Source organism: Myxocyprinus asiaticus, chromosome 15, assembly GCF_019703515.2.
Source record: "Myxocyprinus asiaticus isolate MX2 ecotype Aquarium Trade chromosome 15, UBuf_Myxa_2, whole genome shotgun sequence".
In the NCBI taxonomy this organism is placed as follows: domain Eukaryota; kingdom Metazoa; phylum Chordata; class Actinopteri; order Cypriniformes; family Catostomidae; genus Myxocyprinus; species Myxocyprinus asiaticus.
Genome location: NC_059358.1, coordinates 12,529,960 through 12,553,786, shown reverse-complemented (window position 1 = coordinate 12,553,786; position 23,827 = coordinate 12,529,960). Strand labels below are relative to the sequence as shown.

Here is a 23,827-nt window from a genome sequence, read left to right as displayed (position 1 = left end):
AAGGACCACTTTATGGTGTTTTTTTTTTTTTTTTTTGGATCACAGTGTCCATCCACTTTGACTTCCCTTGTATCTCCTTTTATGTTCCACTGAAGAAAGTCATGCAAGTTTGGATCGACCAGTTTATATGCAAGTTGAGGATATAGGACATAAATAAAGGACCACAGTCCTGCTTAATACCTGCTGGATGACTTTCACCAGATCCTTTAGCACCTGCCTACGCTTGCGGACATCCTTGTTGGTGATGACGGCTGTGGTCAGGTAGCGCAGTATGTGCGGGCACATGGTCTGAATGGCATTGAGGTACCTGAACAACAATAACAATGATCACACTATTGAGGGATAGCTGTCATCTCTGCTTACAGGAAAACACAGTCACATAACTGTATGCTTGTTCAAATGGTTGATGAGAACCATGGATGTAATTTGTCAAGGTTTGGCACACGTTAGACATGTTTATTAGGCATTTTTCCAATGCAGGATCTTTTCCTAAGTTCCTGGAAATATTTCAGGTTCTTGATTTTCCACCACATGAACTAGTTCCACATGTAACTAAAACCTGAACCAAACAAGGAACTTTTTTAGTACCTGCTGCTGAGGCTGTACTTTAATTGCAAAGTGGAACTATTTGGGTGGAGTCAGAACAGCAAACGCTTCTCATTGGTCAAGAAAAATGCATCATCAGCCATCAGACAATACGGCCATCTTTAAAAATCTGGTTAGTAACCTTCATAACAAATGTAGGCTTTTCAAATCAAAATGGATAGACAGACAGACAGACACTGCTGTGCAGGATCGGCTGAGTAATTATGAAGAAGAAAAAATGCAAAGTGAGTTTGAAATGTCAACCAGAAACGAGGTGTACAAATAAGATGATTGCCTCAAAAAGTTGGGCTTTGGCCCTATTCGGACGGGACTAGTTGTGCCTGAGGAGGTTAGGAAAATTTGTGTTTCACAGAAATACTTCATGATTTTTATTCCATCAGAATCTGACAAGTCTGTCTATAAAAAATTCTGAGCAAATTACCTACTGTTTTCGGATAACTCAAGGGTCCACTGAGAAATCTAATCCCGTCTGAATGCGAACGTCTGTGATTGTTGATTCTGAATGTTCACATCGCTTCTCCCCACGTATTTTGACCTACATGAACTACCGTTAAGATCGTACTTATGTGCGCCAATCTTCTGCCTGCCTCTCAAAATGGATGTACCTGTAGATTTTTTGCCATCTGACAAAAAAATAAGAAAATAAAATCAACAAGGTAAGCTGAATCATAGAAACTGATAAGACTGGCCATTGTAATATCAGTGTCAGGTACAACCCCAATTCCAAAAACGTCTGGACAGTATGAAAAATGCTAATAAAAACAAAAAGGAGTGATTTGTAAATTATATTCACCCTTTGCTATATTGAAAGCACTACAACTACACATTATATGATGTTTTACCTTCATTTCATTGTTTTTTTTTTTAATGTACAGTAATTTCAAATCAGATGATTGCAACATGCTCCAAAAAAGTTGAGACAGAGACAGTTTATGACTAATAACAATTTGACGAGTTAAAATAACAAGACAATGTGAAACAGATGAGGAAATCATGGCATAGTATATAAGGAGCCTCCAAAAACAGCCTAGTCCTTCAAGAGCAATGATCATTTGAGACTTGTCAATTTGCCAACAGATGCTTCAGCAAATAATCCAGCGCTTTGAGAACAATGTTCCCCAAAGACAAATTGGAAGGATTTTGGCCATTTCACCCTCTACACCGCAAAATATAGTTAAAAGATTCATCTAGTCAAATCTCGGTGCATAAAGGGCTAGACGAAAACCACTTCTGAATGCGCGTGATCTCTGATCCCTCAGACATCACTGTCTTAAAAAACTGTCATTCATCTGTAATGGATATCATGAACATGGGCTTGGGATTACTTTAGTAAACCTTTGTTAGTCAACACCATTCACCACTGCATCCACAGATGCAAGTTAAGACTTTACAATGTAAAGCAGAAGCCCTACATCAACACTCTCCAGATGCGCTGCCAACTTCTCTGAGCTCGGTCTCATCTTCGATGGAAAGTAGAACAGTGGGAACCGTGTTAGTCCACATTTCAAAGTTTTTGAAAAACACAGCCGTCGTGTTCTCCGGGCCAAAGAGGAAAAGGACCATCCAAGCTGTTATCAGTGTCAGGTCCAAACCCAGTGTCTGTATGGGCCAGGGGTGTGTTAGTGCCCATAGCATGGGTAATTCGCACATCTGTGAGGGCACCATTAATGCAGACAGATATGTAAAAATTTTGGAGCAGCATATACTGCCATCCAGTACTGTCTTTTCCAGGGACGTCCTAGAATTTTCAGCAGGACATCTTCAAAACCAAATACTGGGCAAATAAGCAGAGTGCGGGTGTTAGATTGGCCTGCCAGCAGTCCTGACCATCTCCAATTGAGAATGTGTGGTGCATTATGAAGTGCACAATAGGGCAACGAAGACCCCGTACAATTGTGCAGCTGAAGATCTGCATAATGGATGAATGGTGGAAAATTCCACTTTTTAAACTTAACAAATTTGTGTCTTCAGTGCCTAAATGCTTAATAAGTGTTATTAGAAGAAATGGTGATGTTTCACAGTGGTAAACACTCAACTGTCCCAGCTTTTTTGGAGTGTGTTGCAATCATCTGATTTGAAATTACTGTACATAAAAAAAATAAAAAATTAAATTAAATTCACAAGGTAAAACATCATATGCTTTCAATATAGCAAAGGGTGAATATAATTTACAAATCATTCCTTTTTGCTTTTATTATATACACTATACTGCCAAAAGTATTCGCTCACCCATCCAAATAATTGAATTCAGGTGTTCCAATCACTTCCATGGCCACAGGTGTATAAAATGAAGCACCTAGGCATGCAGACTGCTTCTACAAACATTTGTGTAAGAATGGGCCGCTCTCAGGAGCTCAGTGAATTCCAGCGTGGTACTGTGATAGGATGCCACATGTGCAACAAGTCCAGTCGTGAAATTTCCTCACTACTAAATATTCCACAGTCAACTGTCAGTGGTATTATAACAAAGTGGAAGCGATTGGGAATGACAGCAACTCAGCCACGAAGTGGTAGGCCACGTAAAATGACAGAGCGGGGTCAGCGGATGCTGAGGCGCATAGTGCGCAGAGGTCACCAACTTTCTGCAGAGTCAATCGCTACAGACCTCCAAAGTTCATGTGGCCTTCAGATTAGCTCAAGAACAGTGCATAGAGAGCTTCATGGAATGGGTTTCCATGGCCGAGCAGCTGCATCCAAGCCATACATCACCAAGTGCAATGCAAAGCGTCGGAAGCAGTGGTGTAAAACACCGCCACTGGACTCTAGAGCAGTGGAGACGCGTTCTCTGGAGTGACGAATCACGCTTCTCCATCTGGCAATCTGATGGACGAGTCTGGGTCAGGAGAACGGTACTTGTCTGACTGCATTGTGCCAACTGTGAAGTTTGGTGGAGGGGGGATTATGGTGTGGGGTTGTTTTTCAGGAGCTGGGCTTGGCCCCTTAGTTCCAGTGAAAGGAACTCTGAATGCTTCAGCATACCAAGAGATTTTGAACAATTCCATGCTCCCAACTTTGTGGGAACAGTTTGGGGATGGCCCCTTCCTGTTCCAACATGACTGCGCACCAGTGCACAAAGCAAGGTCCATAAAGACATGGATGAGCGAGTTTGGTGTGGAAGAACTTGACTGGCCTGCACAGAGTCCTGACCTCAACCCGATAGAGCACCTTTGGGATGAATTAGAGCGAAGACTGCGAGCCAGGCCTTCTCGTCCAACATCAGTGTCTGACCTCACAAATGCACTTCTGGAAGAATGGTCAAAAATTCCCATAAACACACTCCTAAACCTTGTGGAAAGCCTTCCCAGAAGAGTTGAAGCTGTTATAGCTGCAAAGGATGGGCCGACGTCATATTAAACCCTATGGATTAAGAATGGGATGTCACTTAAGTTCATATGCGTCTAAAGGTAAATGAGCGAATACTTTTGGCAATATAGTGTATTTTGCATACCTTTTCGAAATTGGGGTTGTAAGATATTCACCTTAATTTCTCAGTTCAATTACGTAATGTTATAATTATATAATTCAAAGATAAGTCTTGTTTATTTCAGAGGGTTAATAAGGAGCAACTTCTATAAATTCTTGTGAAGTTTATTTTAATAGGGGTTTTATAATAATAATTTATAATGTATACATTTATAAATTATTTTAAAACATTTTTTTAATTAAAATTCATTATAAATTTAAACCCAAAGTTTAAAAGTAAATTTTATCACCTAAATTCAATGTGTTCAACCTTCTGTAAGGCCCACATCTAGAAAAGAGGCACTCCCACCTCTGTAATAAACACAGAAATCTTAGTCCCGTCTGAATCAGGACATGAAATCACAGACGTCGGTGATAATTGTAACTCAGACATTGTTTAGAAAACTAATCCCATCTGATAGGTTTTTGACGACAAACTATGTCTATAAGATATGTAGATTGAAAATTAATTAAACAGAAAAATTACACAAGACTACAAGAGAATAAAAGATCATAAAATAATTTACATTACATGATTATCATGTATATTGTTTGTTCATATTATGTACATAGTTTTCTCATTCTACTGTTCAGTGCTTTAAATGTTTTGCTTACTTGAAGTGCACCAGACTATGTTAATTTGTGTCTTCTTTCATTTCAGCCTTTTGTGGTTTAATAATCACATATTAACACTGCTATTTTGATTAATTGTGCAGCCCTGAAGGACCGTGACAAAAAAGGTCATTAAAATCAGTGTGATTATATACAGTATATTTTACCCAGCCCCACCATATTATCACCTGACAGACAAAAATCGCAAGTCTGGTCGCTTCGAAAAGTAATAAATTTAGTAAAAAATAATTTTGTAATAAATCAGTAAAATCAGGTGTGTAAGACATCGACGATATCCAACCTGTGCTGGGTTGCTGGTCCTCCAGTACTGGATTGAGAAACACTATTCTATAGATAGGGTGAGCAATCAATTTCACCTTTCTAATATAGAGATCTTGCTGAGTTACTTTCAACGTAAGAATGAGAGTCAGACTGTGTTGAAAGCACCTCTGTTTGGTCCTTCTGTGGAAAGAAGGGAAGGACAACCCCCTCTGCAGACACGGATCACCAGCACCAGGCCTGCAGAGCAGTGAAACTCTATCCACCGGGGACTTGTTTTTCAGCCACAGGTCAACTAGCTGTGGGCTCAGCCCAAGAATAAAAGCTACAAAGCACTACTATTACAACCCAAGACAAAGTTCCCACTCTACTAACAACTAGCAAGAGCTTTCTCTTATATGGAGGAAAAAAAGAAAAGAAAAAAAAACATACAACAGATGCCTTGTCATAGGACTGAGAGCTCCTGTTAAGGTGCACTTAACATTGAGCCATTTTGGAGGACAGCCTCCGTGCCTGCGTTATCTGTATGAACATCTTTGACCCCCTCCTCCTCCACATCCCTCATACGAGGACCAAATTAAATTCTGAGGAGGAAGTAGAGCTGCTCTGCCTTGGCAAGGCCCTAAAGCTCTCTTACAGATCGCATGAAGAAACACATGTCACTTGAAGGAAGGGAAAAGGCTGTTGGATGGTTTAATTAGCCGAAACAATTAAAGGGACAAGGGGGCCTGTGGCACTTGTGATGTCGGTGCTAAAAACGGCAGCGGGATTCGGCGTCGTGATCCCAGTTGGAGCAGCCTTCGGCCTCTCCTCCCTCTGTAGTTGTCTGCCTTCATGGCAAACCACAACACTTCATGCTGTGTTCCTGATTACCTTACACCTACTCGCTCTCCCAGGGAGGCTCCGATGGCCAGACCGCTCACATGAGTCATGATGGCATATCTGGGCTGCGCACAGAAAAGAATAAGCATTATCTAACTGAGCCTGACAGCTAAAACCGAAGCTATGGTACGACTTAATCGGCAGCAAAATATTTTACAAGGAAGAGTACAAAAAACGAAAGCAGAAATTCAAATTGAGCGCGTCACATTCTCCGCTGGGTGAAGCACTATCTGCGACAGATCACCCAATAATGAAGATCACCAAATAATGAAAGTGTAATCATTTACTTGCCCTCATGTTATTCCAAACCTGCTTTACTTCTTTGGAATGCAAAAAGGTGTTAGGCAGAATGCTAGTCTCAGTCAGTACTTTTTATGGAATATTTATATTTTATGGGGAAAGATGCAATGCAAGTGAATGGTGGAGTCAAACATTCTGCCAAACATCTTTTGTGTTCCAAGAAATAACAATACGAAGATTAGGAACAACATGTAGGTAATTGCATTTTTTAGTGTGAACTGTCCCTTACATTTTTTAACAGTTTTTTGTTTTAGTCATAGTTTTTATTTTGACGATAATGTCCTTTAAATTTCGTAAAAAATTTCTCATGTCATATCCAGTTCATTTTAGTTTTAGAAAAATCACAAAAATGACAAATGTGTGAAAATGTCCTTTACATTTAGAGAACATAATGTCATATCCAATCGTTTTAGTCCATTTATTCTGACTAAAACAGGACAGCACATTAGTTGATGTTAAAAGTGTAAAATTACAAAAACCAATATTAAAACATAAAAATTGCATAAACTGTTAAACACGTCAACATAAGATGAAAATGGCATAAAATGTAGGTCAATGAAAATAATGTTTTAGTTGACAATGTGCACCAATTTTATATTTTTAAGGACTTCATACAAGAAAACTCAATGCTTTCTTATAATTCTAAGTTTCCAACTAGTATTACATTGACATGAATGGTATTTACTAGTCATAAACTTGTAATTACAGAATCTTATTTCCAATATTACATGAATGAACCATTAACAAATATGTAACCACTGATCAGCCACAACATTATAACCACTGGTTAAGTGAATAACATTTATTATCTTGTTACAATGGCACCTGTCAAGTGTTGGGATATATTAGGCAGCAAGTGAACAGTCAGTTCATATAGGATCTGAGTGACTTCGACAAGGGCCAAATTGTGATGGCTAGAAGACTGGGTCAGAGCATCTCCAAAACGGCAGGTCTTGTGGGGTGTTCCCGGTAGGCAGTGGTTAGTACCTACCAAAAGTGGTCCAAGGAAGGAAAACCGGTGAACCGGCGACAGGGTCATCGGCGGCCAAGGCTCATTGATGCGCATGGGGAGCGAAGGCTAGCCCGTCTGGTCCGATCCCACAGAAGAGCTACTGTAGCACAAACTGCTGAAAAAACTTAATGCTGGCCATGATAGAAAGGTGTCAGAACACACAGTGCATCGCAGCTTGCTGCATATGGGGCTGTGTAGCCGCAGACCGGTCAGAGTGCCCATGTTGACCCCTATCCACCGCCGAAAGTGCCTACAATGGGCACGTGAGCATCAGAACTGGACCATGGAGCAATGGAAGAAGGTGGCCTGGTCTGATGAATCATGTTTTCTTTTAGATCATGTGGATGGCCGGGTGTGTGTGTGTCATTTACCTGGGAAAGAGATGGCAGCAGGATGCACCATGGGAAGAAGGCAGGCTGTTGGAAGCAGTGTGATGCGCTGGGCAATGTTCAGCTGGGAAACCTTGAGTCCTGGCATTCATGTGGATATTACTTTGACATGTACCACTTAGCTAAAGATTGTTGAAGGCCACGTACACCCCTTCATGTCAACGGTATTCCCTGATGGCAGTGGCCTCTTTCAGCAGGATAATGCACCCTGCCACACTGCAAAAATTGTTCAGGAATGGTTTGAGGAACATGACAAAGAGTTCAAGGCATTGACTTGACCTCCAAATTCCCCAGATCTCAATCCGATTGAGCATCTATGGGATGTGCTAGACCAGCCAGTCCGTCCATGGAGGCCCCACCTCACAACTTACAGGACTTAAAGGATCTGTTGCTAACGACTTGGTGCCAGATACCACAGGACACCTTCAGAGGTCTTGTGGAGTCCAAGCCTCGATGGGTCAGAGCTGTTTTGGTGGCACAAGCGGGATCTTCACGATATTAGACAGGTGGTTTTAATGTTGTGGCTGATTGGTGAATTTCAAAATTTGTTTGTCATCATTATTATAATCAAATTTTAGCTTTTTAAAATAATAAATTCCACATTTTCTCAATTAATATGTGATGAAATATGCATAATAATATTAGTCACTGTTTGAAATGTTTGTTTTTTTTACAATTCACCAGTATTTACATTGAGTTTACATTCATTTGTATAACAAGCACTGAAATGGCACGGTCTCTTTAGGAAAAGCAGCAGTTCAGCGAGAGCCTCATGCCTAGAAAGTGTATTGGTTGAGCACAAATGAATGTGAAAGAATGTGCACGATTTTTTACCACATCCACTGGTACAATCAACAACTTTCTGTAAAAAACAGAAAGGATATTAAGAGACATTATGCAATGAAGATGGTGTGCGTGTATCTCATCTTTGATGGACACACATTATGCGGAATTGACATTTGAAACTTACTATCAAAAAAGTTACATCTGAAATTTTTCTAGTGATTTATTCTCATTGTAGAGGGTTGTGTATCCACATTATCATGTTTTGTAACAACACAGAAGCGCAGATCTTTGTTTTTTACCTGCCCCTAAACGGCACAATAAAAACAACGCATGCATAAACAAACAACATAAAAATTGTGAAAACTTCACATATCCTCGAGTATTAGCTACTTTTTAACACTTGCTCACTCTATTGAGAGCTGTAGATTTGTAGGGTCTTGCGAGAGGAGGGAGAGCGAAAGGTATAATCGAAGCAAGCCAAGGAGGGAATTGTTGTGCAGTTCCAATTTCATGATGCATCTACGGGGGGTGGGGGGGGTTTAGAGGTAAATCAAATGAAACTCTGAATCCACTTTGAGCTGACTGGGATAGTGTTTCGACAGTATTAACTTTCCTGTTTGCACCTACATCATAGGTCATCTTGTGACAATATTCCTTCTCAAACTGCCCTTGGACTTGGTTGGGAGCATATTATATGATAGCCTATCTTTGGTATCGTTTTTCCTGCGATAAAAAATTTCAGTTTCTGTTTGTTTTTGGCCTTCTGCTCGACAGCATGACTACATCTTCAGGCCGAGAGCACCAGCTCGTACACTCTCCTGAACGCCCTCCAAACAACTATAAAATGAACCGGAACGCTACATGCTGTTGTCAGCTTAATTGCCAACAAAATATACACAAATTAAAAAAAAAGAACAGAAAACAAAAGGTCTTTTCACAGGGTCAAAGCTGTCTACTATGCAGTTGTCCAACTAAAACATGACAATCAATGTACTTACCATCCAAGAACACAATAATGTTGTGGTACATAAAACGCAGTGTATCTAATTCTGTAAATTACACTCAGATACAGATTTATGGGGTTTGATTGCTCTTAGTTGCCACAACTCTCCAAATAAAAGCACAATAACAACAAAAATACAAAAAAATAAAATTAAGTGGCTAGCACTGAAAAACCTCTGCTCTGACGAGTCCAACCACAAATTAGAAGTACCTTTTGGAGGGGTTTTAATGGTGCATAATGAATTCACTTGTATAATGAGCACCAAGGTCCAAAAGGGTAACTGTTATGCCAGCAGACTGTCTAAAAGGCTTGGATTAGGGCTGCAATAGGGCCCGGTCGTAGCCTATGCTGTGGGCTCAATCAGTGGGTCAAACATTCAAGCTAGGCTCACAGCCACAGGTCAATGGCCGTGGAAACAGGAAGTAACGGTCAAGAGCAGGAGAAAAGGGCTAAGCGTAACTCTGGCTTCCAGATTGAAATGATATCATAATATAGACCTTTTCCACCAAAATGACAATGGTTCGTGTGCCGAGTCTGTGCTCGGCAGGTTCATGGCTGGGGCAATCTATAGCCTCTCGCAAACAGGCCGCGCTTTTCCACTGAACCGAGATCTGCTTGAAAATCAAACAGTGACGTAACGGGTAGTTTTACGTGACTACCTCACCTGCCCAAAACAAACATGGCACGTTATAATGTTTGTGTACAACTTCTGTTTTTAGAGACAAATTTAAATATATTTATACACTGCTTAACAAGATTGCCAGAGACAACGTCTATGCTCAAAACAACAGGTAACATTATTACATTACTTTGTATGAACTTTTTAATGCAGCTTAACTTGCTAAGTACTATAAACTGTAACAGTGTAATTATTATTAACATTGGTGTAGCAGATGGTTATATTTGAGGCTTTGCCATAGCATATAATATTACGTTTACATATTGATTGAGAATACCACCGGTTTACCTTAACAGATAGTCGCAGTCTCCCTACATGAGTGGTTAGTCCCCTTACTGAAAAAAAACAATGCACAAAATAAGATGAGAAGTGTGAAAGTAAAGCTAACAAAATTAGCAAATGTAATAACTTCATGAGATCAACTATACAGAACCGATAAATCATCTGATTAAAGCGATGTGCATCATTACTTGACGTATCTCCTCGTAGACTCTTTATTTCCTTTGCGAATGCTCTTATCTTGAATCTCATCTTAAAACCATATCACTAGAAGAGTGCTCGTTTAGTCCGCATTTCCTCAATGCTTTTGATTTCTGACATTTCTGTGCAGGGTTTTTATTGTTGTTAGAGTGAAGAAGTACTCCTTGCTGCAGACGGTAGCTTCTGTTGCTGTTTGGGAAAACATTTCTCGTGACGAAACATCATACCACCCTCCACACCCTGACGTAATCGGTTCCTGTGTCTGAGACCAGCAAACTTTTGGGGGCTGGTGCAGAACCAGCTTTTCCGCCCCAGAACTGCCTTTTCTGCTATGGAAACATGCGGGCAAGTTCGAGAATCCGGACCGGCCCAGGAGCCCACCCTTGAACCATGTTGGTGGAAAAGGGCTAGACTTGGGATCGGTTCTTTTCATTTGGGCAAGTTAACAAACCACTTAGCAACGCATCATCAGCCACACAGAACACCCTAGATATGCCATAGTAATGTGCTAAAAATCATACAGACCACCTTAGCAACCACATAGCTCCACTGGCAACCCCCCATAGCAACCTAAGCATAAAGCCGGTAACTTTTGCACCATGATGGCACCACCACTTTTATCCAGAAAGTGTGAAGTGAAATTTCAAAGAAAATATTGAAGCTGACTTTTCTAATGGGAGATTCCAAGCTGATCGGGATGAGGGCTGGGGATGAACCTTGGGTGGCCAATATTTGTATGGATGGAACAGTTTTTTCTTGTCCATTCATACACTTAACAGGATTAAATAAAGATCAACAAGCTTGCCCAGTCTTCACACATCGCTTTAAGAAGCTTAAAACATTGAACCCATGAGTAAAGTAGCCTTTTTGCCATTGTCAGCTTTCGCACGAGCTGCCAAGCTCGTTTTCATGCTGACCGCCGGGGTCGTGGGTCTGCGAGCGGCGGGCTGGTGAGCACAGCATCAGCAGATTCGTTTCTGGACTGTGGTGGGCTTTCCAACCTGCACCCATGCTCTTGTCCTACCTCATCCATTTTTATTAGTGTTACCAAAGCAATACCAAACCCCAGACGGAAAATGCACAGCTGCAGAAGGTGCTTACTGTGGCTGGTAGAGGAAAAGTTCGATGATGTTGTCTCTGCCTTTGGGGTGGTTGAAGAACACAAAGAGAGACCAGTGGATCAGCCAAGTCCTTTGCTGGAGAGACTGGAGAGGAGAACTTACTGTCTGCAGATAAGGAAAAGATGGGGTAAAAGTATTAATTTGATCACATTAAATCAAAATTTGAGTTTTGTGGCATTTAGTTCATGTCTCTTGGCTTTGAAGGCACCAATATGCTACACTCTGAACTCCAGACAGTTTACATAATTAACTATAAGCAGATACAGTTGTGCTCAAAAGTTTGCATACCCTGGCAGAAATTGTGAAATTTTGGCATTGATTTTGAAAATATGACTGATTATGCAAAAAAACATTTATCTTTTATTTAAGGATAGTGATTATATGAAGCCATTTATTATCACATAGTTGTTTGGCTCCTTTTTAAATCATAATGACAACAGAAATCACCCAAATGGCCCTGATCAAAAGTTTACATACCCTAGTGTTTGGCCTTGTTACAGACACACAAGGTGACACACACAGGTTTAAATGGCAATTAAAGGTTAACTTCCCACACCTGTGGCTTTTTAAATTGCAATTAGTGCCTGTGTATAAATAGTCAATGAGTTTGTTAGCTCTCACGTGGATGCACTGAGCAGGCTAGATACTGAGCCATGGGGAGCAGAAAAGAACTGTCAAAAGACCTGCGTTACAAGGTTTTTAAAGATATAAAAAGATATCCAAAGCCTTGAAAATGCCAGTCAGTATTGTTCAATCACTTATTAAGAAGTGGAAAATTCGGGGATCTCTTGATACCAAGCCAAGGTCAGGTAGACCAAGAAAGATTTCAGCCACAACTGCCAGAAGAATTGTTCAGGATACAAAGAAAAACCCACAGGTAAACTCAGGAGAAATACAGGCTGCTCTGGAAAAAGACAGTGTAGTTGTTTCAAGGAGCACAATACGACGATACTTGAACAAAAATGAGCTGCATGTTCAAGTTGCCAGAAAGAAGCCTTTACTGCGCCAATGCCACAAAAAAAGCCTGGTTACAATATGCCCGACAATACCTTGACACGCCTCACAGCTTCTGGCACACTGTAATTTGGTGTGACGAGACCAAAATAGAGCTTTATGGTCACAACCATTAGCGCTATGTTTGGAGAGGGGTCAACAAGGCCTATAGTGAAAAGAATACCATCCCCACTGTGAAGCATGGTGATGGCTCACTGATGTTTTGGGGGTGTGTGAGCTCTAAAGGCACGGGGAATCTTGTGAAAATTGATGGCAAGCTAAATGCAGCATGTTATCAGAAAATACTGGCAGACAATTTGCATTCTTCTACACGAAAGCTGCGCATGGGACGCTCTTGGACTTTCCAGCATGACAATGATCCTAAGCACAAGGCCAAGTTGACTCTCCAGTGGTTACAGCAGAAAAAGGTGAAGGTTCTGGAGTGGCCATCACAGTCTCCTGACCTTAATATCATCGAGCCACTCTGGGGAGATCTCAAACGTGCGGTTCATGCAAGACGACCAAAGACTCTGCATGACCTGGAGGCATTTTGCCAAAACGAATGGGCAGCTATACCACCTGCAAGAATCTGGGGCCTCATAGACAACTATTACAAAAGACTGCACGCTGTCATTGATGCTATAGGGGGCAATACCCAGTATTAAGAACTAAGGGTATGCAGACTTTTGAACAGGGGTCATTTCATTTTTTTCTTTGTTGCCATGTTTTTTTTTATGATTGTGCCATTCTGTTATAACTTACAGCTGAATATGAATCCCATAAGAAATAAAATAAATGTGTTTTGCCTGCTCACTCATGTTTTCTTTAAAAATGGTACATATATTACCAAGTCTCCAAGGGTATACAAACTTTTGAGCACAACTGTATATGCATTTCATGATGGTGATATAATGGTGGGTTCACAATCACATCATGTCAGAATTAACACAATTATTATGTTTCTGACTTGTTAAAACCGTTCACATCTTCGCCAAACTTATTTCAAGTTGGAATTTTATGACTGCTATACAAATTCTTTGTTTGATAAGATATTGTATCATAGCCATGTAAAAAAGATAGTTCACCTAAAAATTTTAATTCTCTCATCATTTACTCACCCTCATGCCACCCCAGATGTGTTTGACTTTGTTTCTTCTGCAGAACACAAATTAAGATTTTTAGAAGAATATCTCAGCTCTGAAGGTGAAGTGAATGGTGACCAGAACTCAGAAGGTCCAAAAAGGACATAAAGGCAGCATAAAAGTAACCCTTATGACTCCAGTGGTTAAATCCATATCTTCAGAAGCAATATGATATGTGTGGGTTGAGAAAAAGATAAATATTTAAGACCTTTTTTACGATCAATCTGACCAGCCCCAACCAGTAGGTGGCTAAATGTGGAAGTGAAAGTATAGATTCTCAGTAAAAAAGGATTTAAATATTGATCTGTTTCTCACCCACACCTATCATATCTCTTCTGAAGACATGGATTAAACCATTGGAGTCTTATGGATTACTTCTATACTGCCTTTATGTCCCTTTTGGACTTTCAAAGTTCTGGTCACCATTCACTTGCATTGCATGGACCTACAGAGCTGAAATATTCATCTAAAATCTTCATTTGTGTTTTGCAGAAGAAAGTAAGTCATACACATCTGGGATGGCATGAGGGTAAATGATGAGAGAACTTTCATTTTTGGTGAACTATCCATTTAACTGGTGTGCATTTTGTTCGTAAACATTTTGCAATAACATATGAAGTTGTATTAATAAATCAATTTAGTAACTTTCATTAACAAAAAAGGCCCACCTGCATCTATTTTGCCATTGAGTGTTGCCATAGAAATAATTTCATCCAAGGACGTGAACCGGTCTGAGTAGAACATCCAAGTTTTCATCTCGTAATTAGAGTAATTCCGACACAACATAAATGCAGCATAAAACTTTTTTCTTTTTTCCAAGTAACTGGATTAAAAATTACTCATTGTGTACTATAAAAAAAAAAAAAAAAGGGGGGGGGGGGGGGGTGGATGTGAACCTCATCGATATGTCCTACACAAACTGCCTGTTGCAATATAAAACATATCAAGACAGGAAAGAAAACTTCGCTTGTCAAGCTATTTCATCAGGTTTTTAAAATCATTTAAAAGGTGACTTGCTAAGTAGCTTTAATTCTTTGATGAACTTCTGACTCTTGAGAAACCAAAATTTGGCTTCCGTTGCCTTCCAGGCTCAGTTTGAATCACAGTTCAAAATAGAAATTTGCCATCATTGTCCAAGATATTTATTTTTTATTTACTCATACTTTTTTCAAAGCCAAACCCTCAGCCTTTCCCAGCTCAATTCCTCCAATTAAAAATCAAGCTGCACCGACATAACAGTGCAATTAAGGTTTTGCTTGACTTGTGAGTTGTGGTGAGAAGAGAGCAGGGAGACAGAGGGGGACGGCAAAGGCGGCGGTGCTGTTGCTGAAACACAAGGCGGTCAATATTATGGCCTATGTAAGGGAAACCGAGTGCCGTATTGAATTCTGAGTGGTGGGACATTACATTGTTATCGATAGTCTCCCTCAGGCGGGTGAGGTCCTCCATAGCAGCTTCCCAGTTCTGCATCAGGATCTCAGAGGCCAGTTTGCCCCAGAGAGAGTTCAACGCATTTCTATCCGTGGCTGGGACCTGCACAAAACACACATAGGAAAAGAAATTGAACAAGTGTAAACATCAGAAGACAATCAAGTCAAATCACATAGCATTTAAAATGTGCATTATTCACAAAATTATTTTTTGTGTCTCTGACACCAAGACCACAAATCTCGGTACCTTTCTATTTTCTGAAAACTGTGTTTGACACGTGTCCTTTCCCACTGCTGACATACAAGCTTCAGCTTTCTTGGTAACAGTGGCCACTCTGCTTGCCGGAGTAACTTCTTTATTTATTTACAGTGGATAAACGGATTCAACTATGTCATCTTTGGGAACGGGACTCGGAAGGGAGTAAGAAATGGATCCTGAAAGACTGTTTAGCTTTTTATAAAACCTCATTTGATATACTTTGTAAAGCCACCACTGTGCCACACACGAACAGTTCTCCACAAGACTTTGGCATTTCTCATTAGTAAGCACATCTTAGGCATGTGTCCACATAACAAAAATAACAACAACAAATAAATAAATGGGTTTCTTCTCTTTGATTTTCAATGCCAAGAATGAACTATTTTCTAAAAGTACTGTACTATGAAATTCAACTAGCTAAAATACCTCTATACCTTTTTTAGCCTTTCGACAATATTCAATATATATTTTCATATGTATCTCCTCTAATTTGATTAAAGGGATAGTTCACCCAAAAATTAAAATTTTCTCATTATTTACTCACCCTCATGATACCCCCAGGTGTGTATGACTTTCTTCACCAGAACACATTTGAAGAAAATAGAAAAATATCCTGGCTCAGTAGGTCCTTGAAATGCAAGTGAATGGTGATTTCTCTTTTGAAGCTACAAAAATAACAGACAGACAACATAAACATCATTGATACGACTCCAGCGGCTAAATTAATGTCTTCTAAAGCGATACGATCACTTTTGGTGTGAAAGAAAGATCAATACTTAAGTACTTTTTAACTATAATCAAACGCTTCCGGTAAGCTTCACGAAAGGGTGGAGATCACGTGGTCCCTCGTGTGACGTTTTCGTGTTGCCATGATACAAATGTAATCTCACGTTCTACACAAGGTTGAGAATGAGCACACAAACGCACCACTGTGAGTAAAGAAACAGATAACTACAGCTCTAAATCAAAACCAATGAAGCTACTGTGCAGTGCACCTCCGTCTCACTTGTAAACAGCGCTGCTCTTCCGCTGTGATTTACATGCCTCAGTTCTCGTGTGTTTCAAATGCCAATGAGATTGCATTACATGCGCTTTCCGCTCCTGACAGGAAACATGATTTAGAGTTTTAAAAAAAGTACTTAAGTATGTATCTTTTTCACACAAAAAGTGATCATGTCACTTTAGAAGACATTAACAGCTGGTGTCGTATGGATGACATTTATGCGGACAGTGATTTTTGGAGCTTCAAAAGAGAAATCTCCATTCAAATGTGTTCCACTGAAGAAAGAAAGTCATGTACACCTGGGATATCATGAAGGTAAGTAATGAGTGAATTTTCATTTTTGGGTGAACTATCACTTTAACTGCATTTATAAAGTATCTCCAAAAAAAAAAAAAAAAAAAAAAAAAAAAAAAAAAAAACATTAAAACCTGTAAAATGCCACGCGGGCACTTCCATTAACAATTTGATTGGTGTCACAAGGTAACTGCTGAATCAGAGTTGAGCCGATTTGTTGGAATGGATCGTTCGAAAGAAATAATTCACAGAAAGGAAACAAACTTTCCAACTCTATCTTCATTTTTGCAACTCAAGTTTAAATCAGACGTTATAAAAATATCTGTCTCAGCACTTTCATACTCACAGGTCGAGACAAAAACTAGACTACTGGTGTGATCTTTAGAAAACTTAATTGCCCATTAAAAGTCACTTAAAAATTATTGCAATATTCACAATGTTGTATAATTCTATATTGTCAACAAAATATAGCCTAATCGCAAATAGTCAAAATATCGCCGAGCACTAATGTTTTGAAATTATCCATGTGAAGTTTTTATTAAATGAATTTATATTATAATAATAGCTCACTTTTAAGTGTTCCTTTTTTTTTTTCAGGAGGTCAGGTCAAAGAGGTCCTCAGACAAGGGTAAAAGGTTTAAGGCCAACATGTCTCTGATATTGCTGGGAAATAATTACATAAGTTAAACAAGAGCTCTTTAACTAGCCCGGGGTCAAGTGCTAGCTCAGGGGAAAGGAGAGTCACATCAAGAGATGAAAGGGGTTACGAATCATTAAAACAGAGTCACACGAACAACAAACTTTGGAAGCACAATATGAAGTCTTATATTATTATACAAGTGACTCTTTCTGATATCTGAGGTGGAGAAGAATCATTAATCATTAGTGGGAAAGAAAAGCTCTGCGAAGCTCACGTGAACTCTCTGTGACCTCCTAGCACTGCCTTTGTCTTCGGTGAGGGTCTTTAATGATGTGTGCTGCTACCGTTGCAGCCCCTGTTACCGGCCCTCACACATGTCTGCAGACTTTGATCAGCTCTAAGACGTGGACAGGATTGGAGTGGCGGGACACTAATCAAAGTGTCTGTACGTGGAGGAGTGGGTGAATGAGGTCCAGACATTAGGTAAAGGAACAACCAATCAAATCCAAGTTGCTAACTAAACACGAAAACTGGGTAAGGATGGATGGTCGTGTGATTGCAGGTTAAGTGAGAACAGCTTTGCGAGTATCTGCTCTGGTGAGAAGGTCTTTGCAGGACAAGTAACAAAAAATGTGAGCATCATTATGTTCTTGGAAGCCAGTAACAAAGTCTTTTTAAGCAGAAACAGGCCCTTGGAATAATGTTTAGATAACTTGATTAACTAGTAATTGCGATGATCTCCTGACCATTTAGCGCAAAAGAAAAACATCCTGTGGAATTAGGTTATAAAGTCCCTGAAAGATACTTGCCCAGCTTCTTGTATAGAAATATGAACACGATTTAACATGGTCCATCACTGTAGAGACAATCAGCTTCAAAGGAACGTAAGCTGCTGTTTTAAATTACAACTAAAAAGTCAAAAACAAACAAAAGCAGGAGATAATCTGTTGCAGATTATTGAGCTGCTGAAGTATCTCAACATGTTAAACAAAAACAAAGAGGTTCGGCTATGGCTCATGGGAAGTGGAGTGGTTAGACAGACCGTTGCTCAGGAAGTTGTGAAAATGCCATACAAAAGATGCAATGGCATGGAGACAACCAGGAATCAGAGTCTGAATGTTTCAAATACAACCTCTCACCTCTACTTCCTCAGTGAGAGCGTACAATTGTAAATAGGGGTGGGCGATATAAGCAAAAAAATTATATTGCAATATTCTTAATTTCTGGTCGACGACAATATATATCATGATATCAGCATTTTTAAGGAAAGTGATTCAAAAATCTCTGACCTGAATAAATAACTATTAATTAATAATATTTTATCTACTTGATCTTCCTCTCATCCAAGATTGCAAAAAAGCACAAATGTAACTTATGACAAAATAATATAATGATTATTTGTAGCACAACTTCTCAAGCTGTGCATTCCCTTCTATTTTGCATAACCGCTATAGAAACAATCCTCTAAAATAAAAGTTCTACCGTTTACACATTTCTACTAGTATATCGATTAAACTGATATATCACCCATCTCTAATTACAAAGAATAAAAGGTTAAGGGGTGTCATATTTGTACTAAACAAACAAACAATAGTAATATTAAAATCAATGTTTGCAAAAGATTCCATTCACCCAATATTTCACCAGCAAAAAAGACAAGCAGAATCCAAAATGTCAGTAGATTTTTGGCTAGATAAAAATCTACCACAGAAATATTTGGAAAGTGTAAGAAATGCAGTTATAAGCAACAGCTTAAAAATAATTACCTTCATATGATTCCAATTCTTTTTGCTTTAATTAATAATATGTGCTTAAAGCAAAACTCTTAGTGAAGCCTTTATTACAATTATTTGAAGAATTTAAATTCGTTAAATCCTTTTTACTAAAAAATTTTGATCAGCTGATAAGTCAAGAACAATCTTCAACTCGATACTTTGATGAAATAATGTTCATTCATTTTATGCATTTTAATTATTAATTTTTTTCCATGTAGTCATATAAACAAATAAACGTTTGTGAAACATTCCATTCGCCCAATAATTCGCTGGCAAGAAAGAAAACAAACAAAACAAAATGCAAGGTAAATTTATGATGCGATAAAAATCTACCACACTAATATTTGCATAGTGTAAGATAGGCAAATATATGGAACAGCTTAAAAATAAATACCACACAGACAACAACCCATGCACTTGCAACAGTGCAGCACTTTGATCAAAATTCCCCAAGTTGGATGGATCTAAATGACTTTTAAAGCCCATAAAACTCAGAGAGATCAGCTCGGAGGGAGAAGGTGGAAAAAGCCATCCATGTTGCCAATATAAAGGTCAACGTTTTATTTCTAAAAATGTTTGTTTTTTTCCTGGAAGTCCCTGCTTGCTACATTTGGCAAAGCTCCATGTCATTATGGTAGCTTTCTACACACTGACTGGCTTTCAGCAGTGGCCCTGCAAGAATAGTTTCAATACCTGGGTTTTTCCATGAGTTACCTAGACTTTCCACTGCCTCCAAAAATGGGCACATTTTCACTCACTGACCAGCAACAATAAATTTACTGTGCTGGGGATCCAACGGGACACTCAATCTTTATTCTCAACATTCAATCCCTGCATTAACAGATGATACGAATAAGTTGCTCTTTTCGCACCGGGTCCTCACTGTAACAGGACCTCAGGTCTGGATTTTGCAAGCATGGGTTCCTCTGTTGAATGGCTGCGTTTCCCACGTTAGAAGAGTTCTGGACCCCAACCTCTCCCATGCTAGGAGCTGCCAAAGGAGATGGGAGGTCTGACATGACCGATAGAAGAGGGCTGGATAAGAAATAGAATGGAGAAGTAATAGTAAAAAATAAGGCAGGTAAACGGTAAGAAAGTCTGACCGACTAAAGACTCCATGAAATCATTTGAAGAGAACCGTTTTCTGTTTTGTGTTGATGTAATTCTTTTTGAAACATGAAGTTTGGGTGGGGCAGCTACTTAGCAAAAAATAATAAACACACTCAAAAATACAATACATTTAAGGTGCGAAAACTGTTATATGGCGGAATAAGTTCAATGGAAGACCCTTAATTATTTTAATATTAAACATTTCTGCCTTGCAATTAATGCAAGGAAACTTTGGTAAGATTAAAATAGTAGACCTACAATAAAACTGTAATCTAAAAACACAAATGAGGATTCAATATTAGACCTGTCGTGATTATGAAATCACCGTTTGATTTAACTATGCTTATCTGCGAGAAATGTGATTATTGAGCACTACAAATTCTAATCACGTTGCATTATCCAAATAAGGGATTTTTAAGCGAATATAGAAATGCCAGTAACGAACATGTTTGATAAATGTTGAGTCTCATTTTCCAATGTGACAGTGCATTGTGCGAGCACTCCAAATGAACTGAGGCCGTCTCCAACCTGCACCAAGAACCAATTAGAGCAGGTCCTGAGGAGTGTGTGAAACACTAGCTAGAAAAGGCTTTCACTTTAACATTCATCTAATGGTAAATGTTCTTGGTTGTTGCAGGTTTATACACAGGGTTAATCACAAGCAGTGACACAGAGGAGGAGGTGCTTAGTTTGTTACTGTGGAGATAACAGAAATGGCAGCTGTGCAGTTAGATATGTCTCGAAGGCTTTCGAGCACTTGTTTTGATGCTGTGGAGAAAAGCAGTCGAATTACCTCAAAATTCCCAGTTTATGTGGCGCAATTGCGGAAATTATAAAAAATTGCAAGCTACCACAAAAAATTGGGAAACTGGTTGAATTTGCATAAAGATCACAAATTCCTGGAGGGACTGAGCAACAAACCATGATTGGCTACTGTGGCTGTCATTAGACCTGAGAAACTAAATTTGAATTTTTTTCTGAAATATTACCAAAATTTGAATTAGGCTATATTCTAATTTTAAAGACACTATTTCAGTTAGAAGAAAAAAGCTACAAGACATCCAGACTTTTTAACTGACGTCTCTTAAGTCCACAAGATGTACAAATACATATAAACCAATGAGCATCAATGAGCACAGTGTTATTTTATTGCAAAGAACATACCTTGCTGTTAACAACAGTTCATAACGGAACAAAACGTGGGGATCTCAAGACACGCTTTTCCAAATTGAAAACCTTTCAACTCAAAACAGTAGGGCTGTCAATTGGGCAGGAAAAACTCAATTCAAATTTTTACCTTAAAAGTTTTCTAAATTCAAATTAAATTAGAATTTTAAAGTCAGCTGATTTTTTTAATTGATGTTATTTCCTTAGTCCACAAGAGGGCGCATTAAATTCATATAACCATTCAGAACCATGTTATATTATTGCAAAGAACATTCATGGCTGTTAAAAAAAACGTTCCATTTTAAACTAAAGTGCATAAAATAAAAAATAAAAAAAAGTTTTAGTCGGTTCATATTTTCAAATTTCAAATCAAAAGTAAAACAAGGGGAGAAACGCTTCAATAGGCAGTTCTGTGTTAACACGGTGTTACACTTGCACTGGTGCCACAGTATATACTACCACAGACTCAAACTTCATAATAACAGCAATATACCACAGTGTATTTCAATAATTACAGCTGTATGTAGGGTAGAATTATTCCTAGATGGCAGTGGTATTCGGCTGAACTCAATGGTATAGCGGCTCATGATCCCTGGTCAGGGGCTGTTCAAACAGGCGGAACACAACAGAAAGGAACAGAACGTGAGGATCTCGAGACACACATTTCCAACTTGAACTCCTTTACAGACAAACCCATTGATTAATCTGAGAAATGCTGATAAGAGAGCAAGACACAACAGCCAAAGACCTCCACCTACTGTAAGGGGCTATTCGCACCCAACACTTTTGCAACCATCCAGTTTACCATTTGTTTTTCTATGTAAACGCACTAGATGAACATCTTTGTTTCGCTTTGTTTTTGTTTATTCAGTGTCTTATGTAGGAGCACTGTTTTTTAGATGCTGTGTCAAGTTAAAAAGAACTTTAAAATGCGTCTCGAGACACCTGGTTTCTGTTAAACTGTATTTTGTTATGTTTCATCTAGCCTTTTTTAGGGCAAGAATGTGATCGGTCTGACATCATCGGCAGTGCTTGGCACACATCCAAAATTAGAATGCGCAGTTTTAGCATTCGAATGTGTGTATTTATCTTAAATTCTTAAAATGCGTATTTATCTTATTTATCGAATATTCGAATTTAGAATTTTTATCTATTTTTATTATTTATCTTATTTATTTTTATTTTGTCGACAGCCCTACGACACAGCGTTTTAAAACCAACTGCTTATGCTGGGAGACGCTGATAGTTACAAGACCAAAGACCTCAACTTAAGGATCTGTAAACATGCGCTAGATGGACGTCTTTGACCGCTGTGCCCTGTTTAGCTGTGCAAGGGCACTGCCTTTTTGTTGTGTATTTTTTTTATGCCATGTCAAGTTAAAATTATCCTTTTTTTTTCTAAAAAGGCGGCATCTCCCTAGCTGATTTTCCCAATGATTTTCAGGTGTTACCTTTATTAACAATCACCGGCCAGACAGTAGGAGACTGAGCGTGTATTAGCGTCTCTCAGCGGGAGGTGTTAAAGATCACCTATTATGGTTTTTCAAATATTACCTTTCATGCAGTGTGTTATATAGCTATCTGTGAATGTAAAAAAGTCTGCAAAGTTTAAAAAATCAAAGTGCACGACAAATGGGGTTACTGACTCCCAAAAGAAAGAACCGATTCTGAACACCTGAAACGAGTCGTTAGTAATTCCAGACTTCCTGTACTAACCTACGTAATTTGGTAACAAAAAACCCGCCTCTGGTCTTCATTGGCTGCTCGCAAACAGCTTTGACCCGCCCTCAAACACTACACTAAGCGGTAGACCAATCACAACAGACTGGGACATCTGACCAATCAGAGTACAGTAGGATCTCTGAAAGGACGAGTTTAGAATGAATCCTTTAGAACGGATCATTGAACGAGTCCTTTTTGGCATTGGGAAAAAAAGGTAATGCTGCAATTTAAATTATGAGCAAATTAAAGTGTTTTTTGACCTTGGATGCATGTAAATCTATTGTATGAGACCTTTAAAACAAATTTAGGCATGTTTAAAAACCATAATAGGTGCTCTTTAATCACTTGACTGTCGGGACTCCCTGCTGAGTTAATGGCTTCAAAGACTGAAAAAACATCCGTTTTGCTTGAAAAATCATTCTGTCACTGAGGCGGGGTCTTGTGTTCTCGTCAAGTGACCAATAATCTTTTACTGAAGAACGAACAAGACTTCAAGCTCAGATACTGTCACCAAGCTTTTTTCTTGCACTAAAATGAGCCACATCAGTCTGCTATTTTATTGGATGCATTTCTTTACTCACTGAATGCTGCATACGCGTTCTACGACAAGCCTCGACTGGATAAATAAAAATCACACTCTTTCACGAGGAAAACTTACTCCATCTCCACGATCACTTCTTC

The 23,827-nt window shown here is 39.0% G+C and overlaps 1 protein-coding gene across 1 annotated transcript in view; it reads right to left on the bottom strand.

Annotated features, from left to right (window-relative positions):
- LOC127452932 (eukaryotic translation initiation factor 3 subunit E-A) overlaps positions 1-23,827 on the bottom strand; it is a 64,245-nt gene that overhangs the window by 21,293 nt on the left and 19,125 nt on the right. The window contains exons 6-8 of the mRNA XM_051718823.1: positions 15,154-15,279; positions 11,592-11,716; positions 181-307 (exon numbers count right to left, since the gene is read on the bottom strand). Coding sequence (XP_051574783.1) covers positions 181-307; positions 11,592-11,716; positions 15,154-15,279 — 378 coding nt within the window. The remainder of the gene's footprint in view (positions 1-180; positions 308-11,591; positions 11,717-15,153; positions 15,280-23,827) is intronic.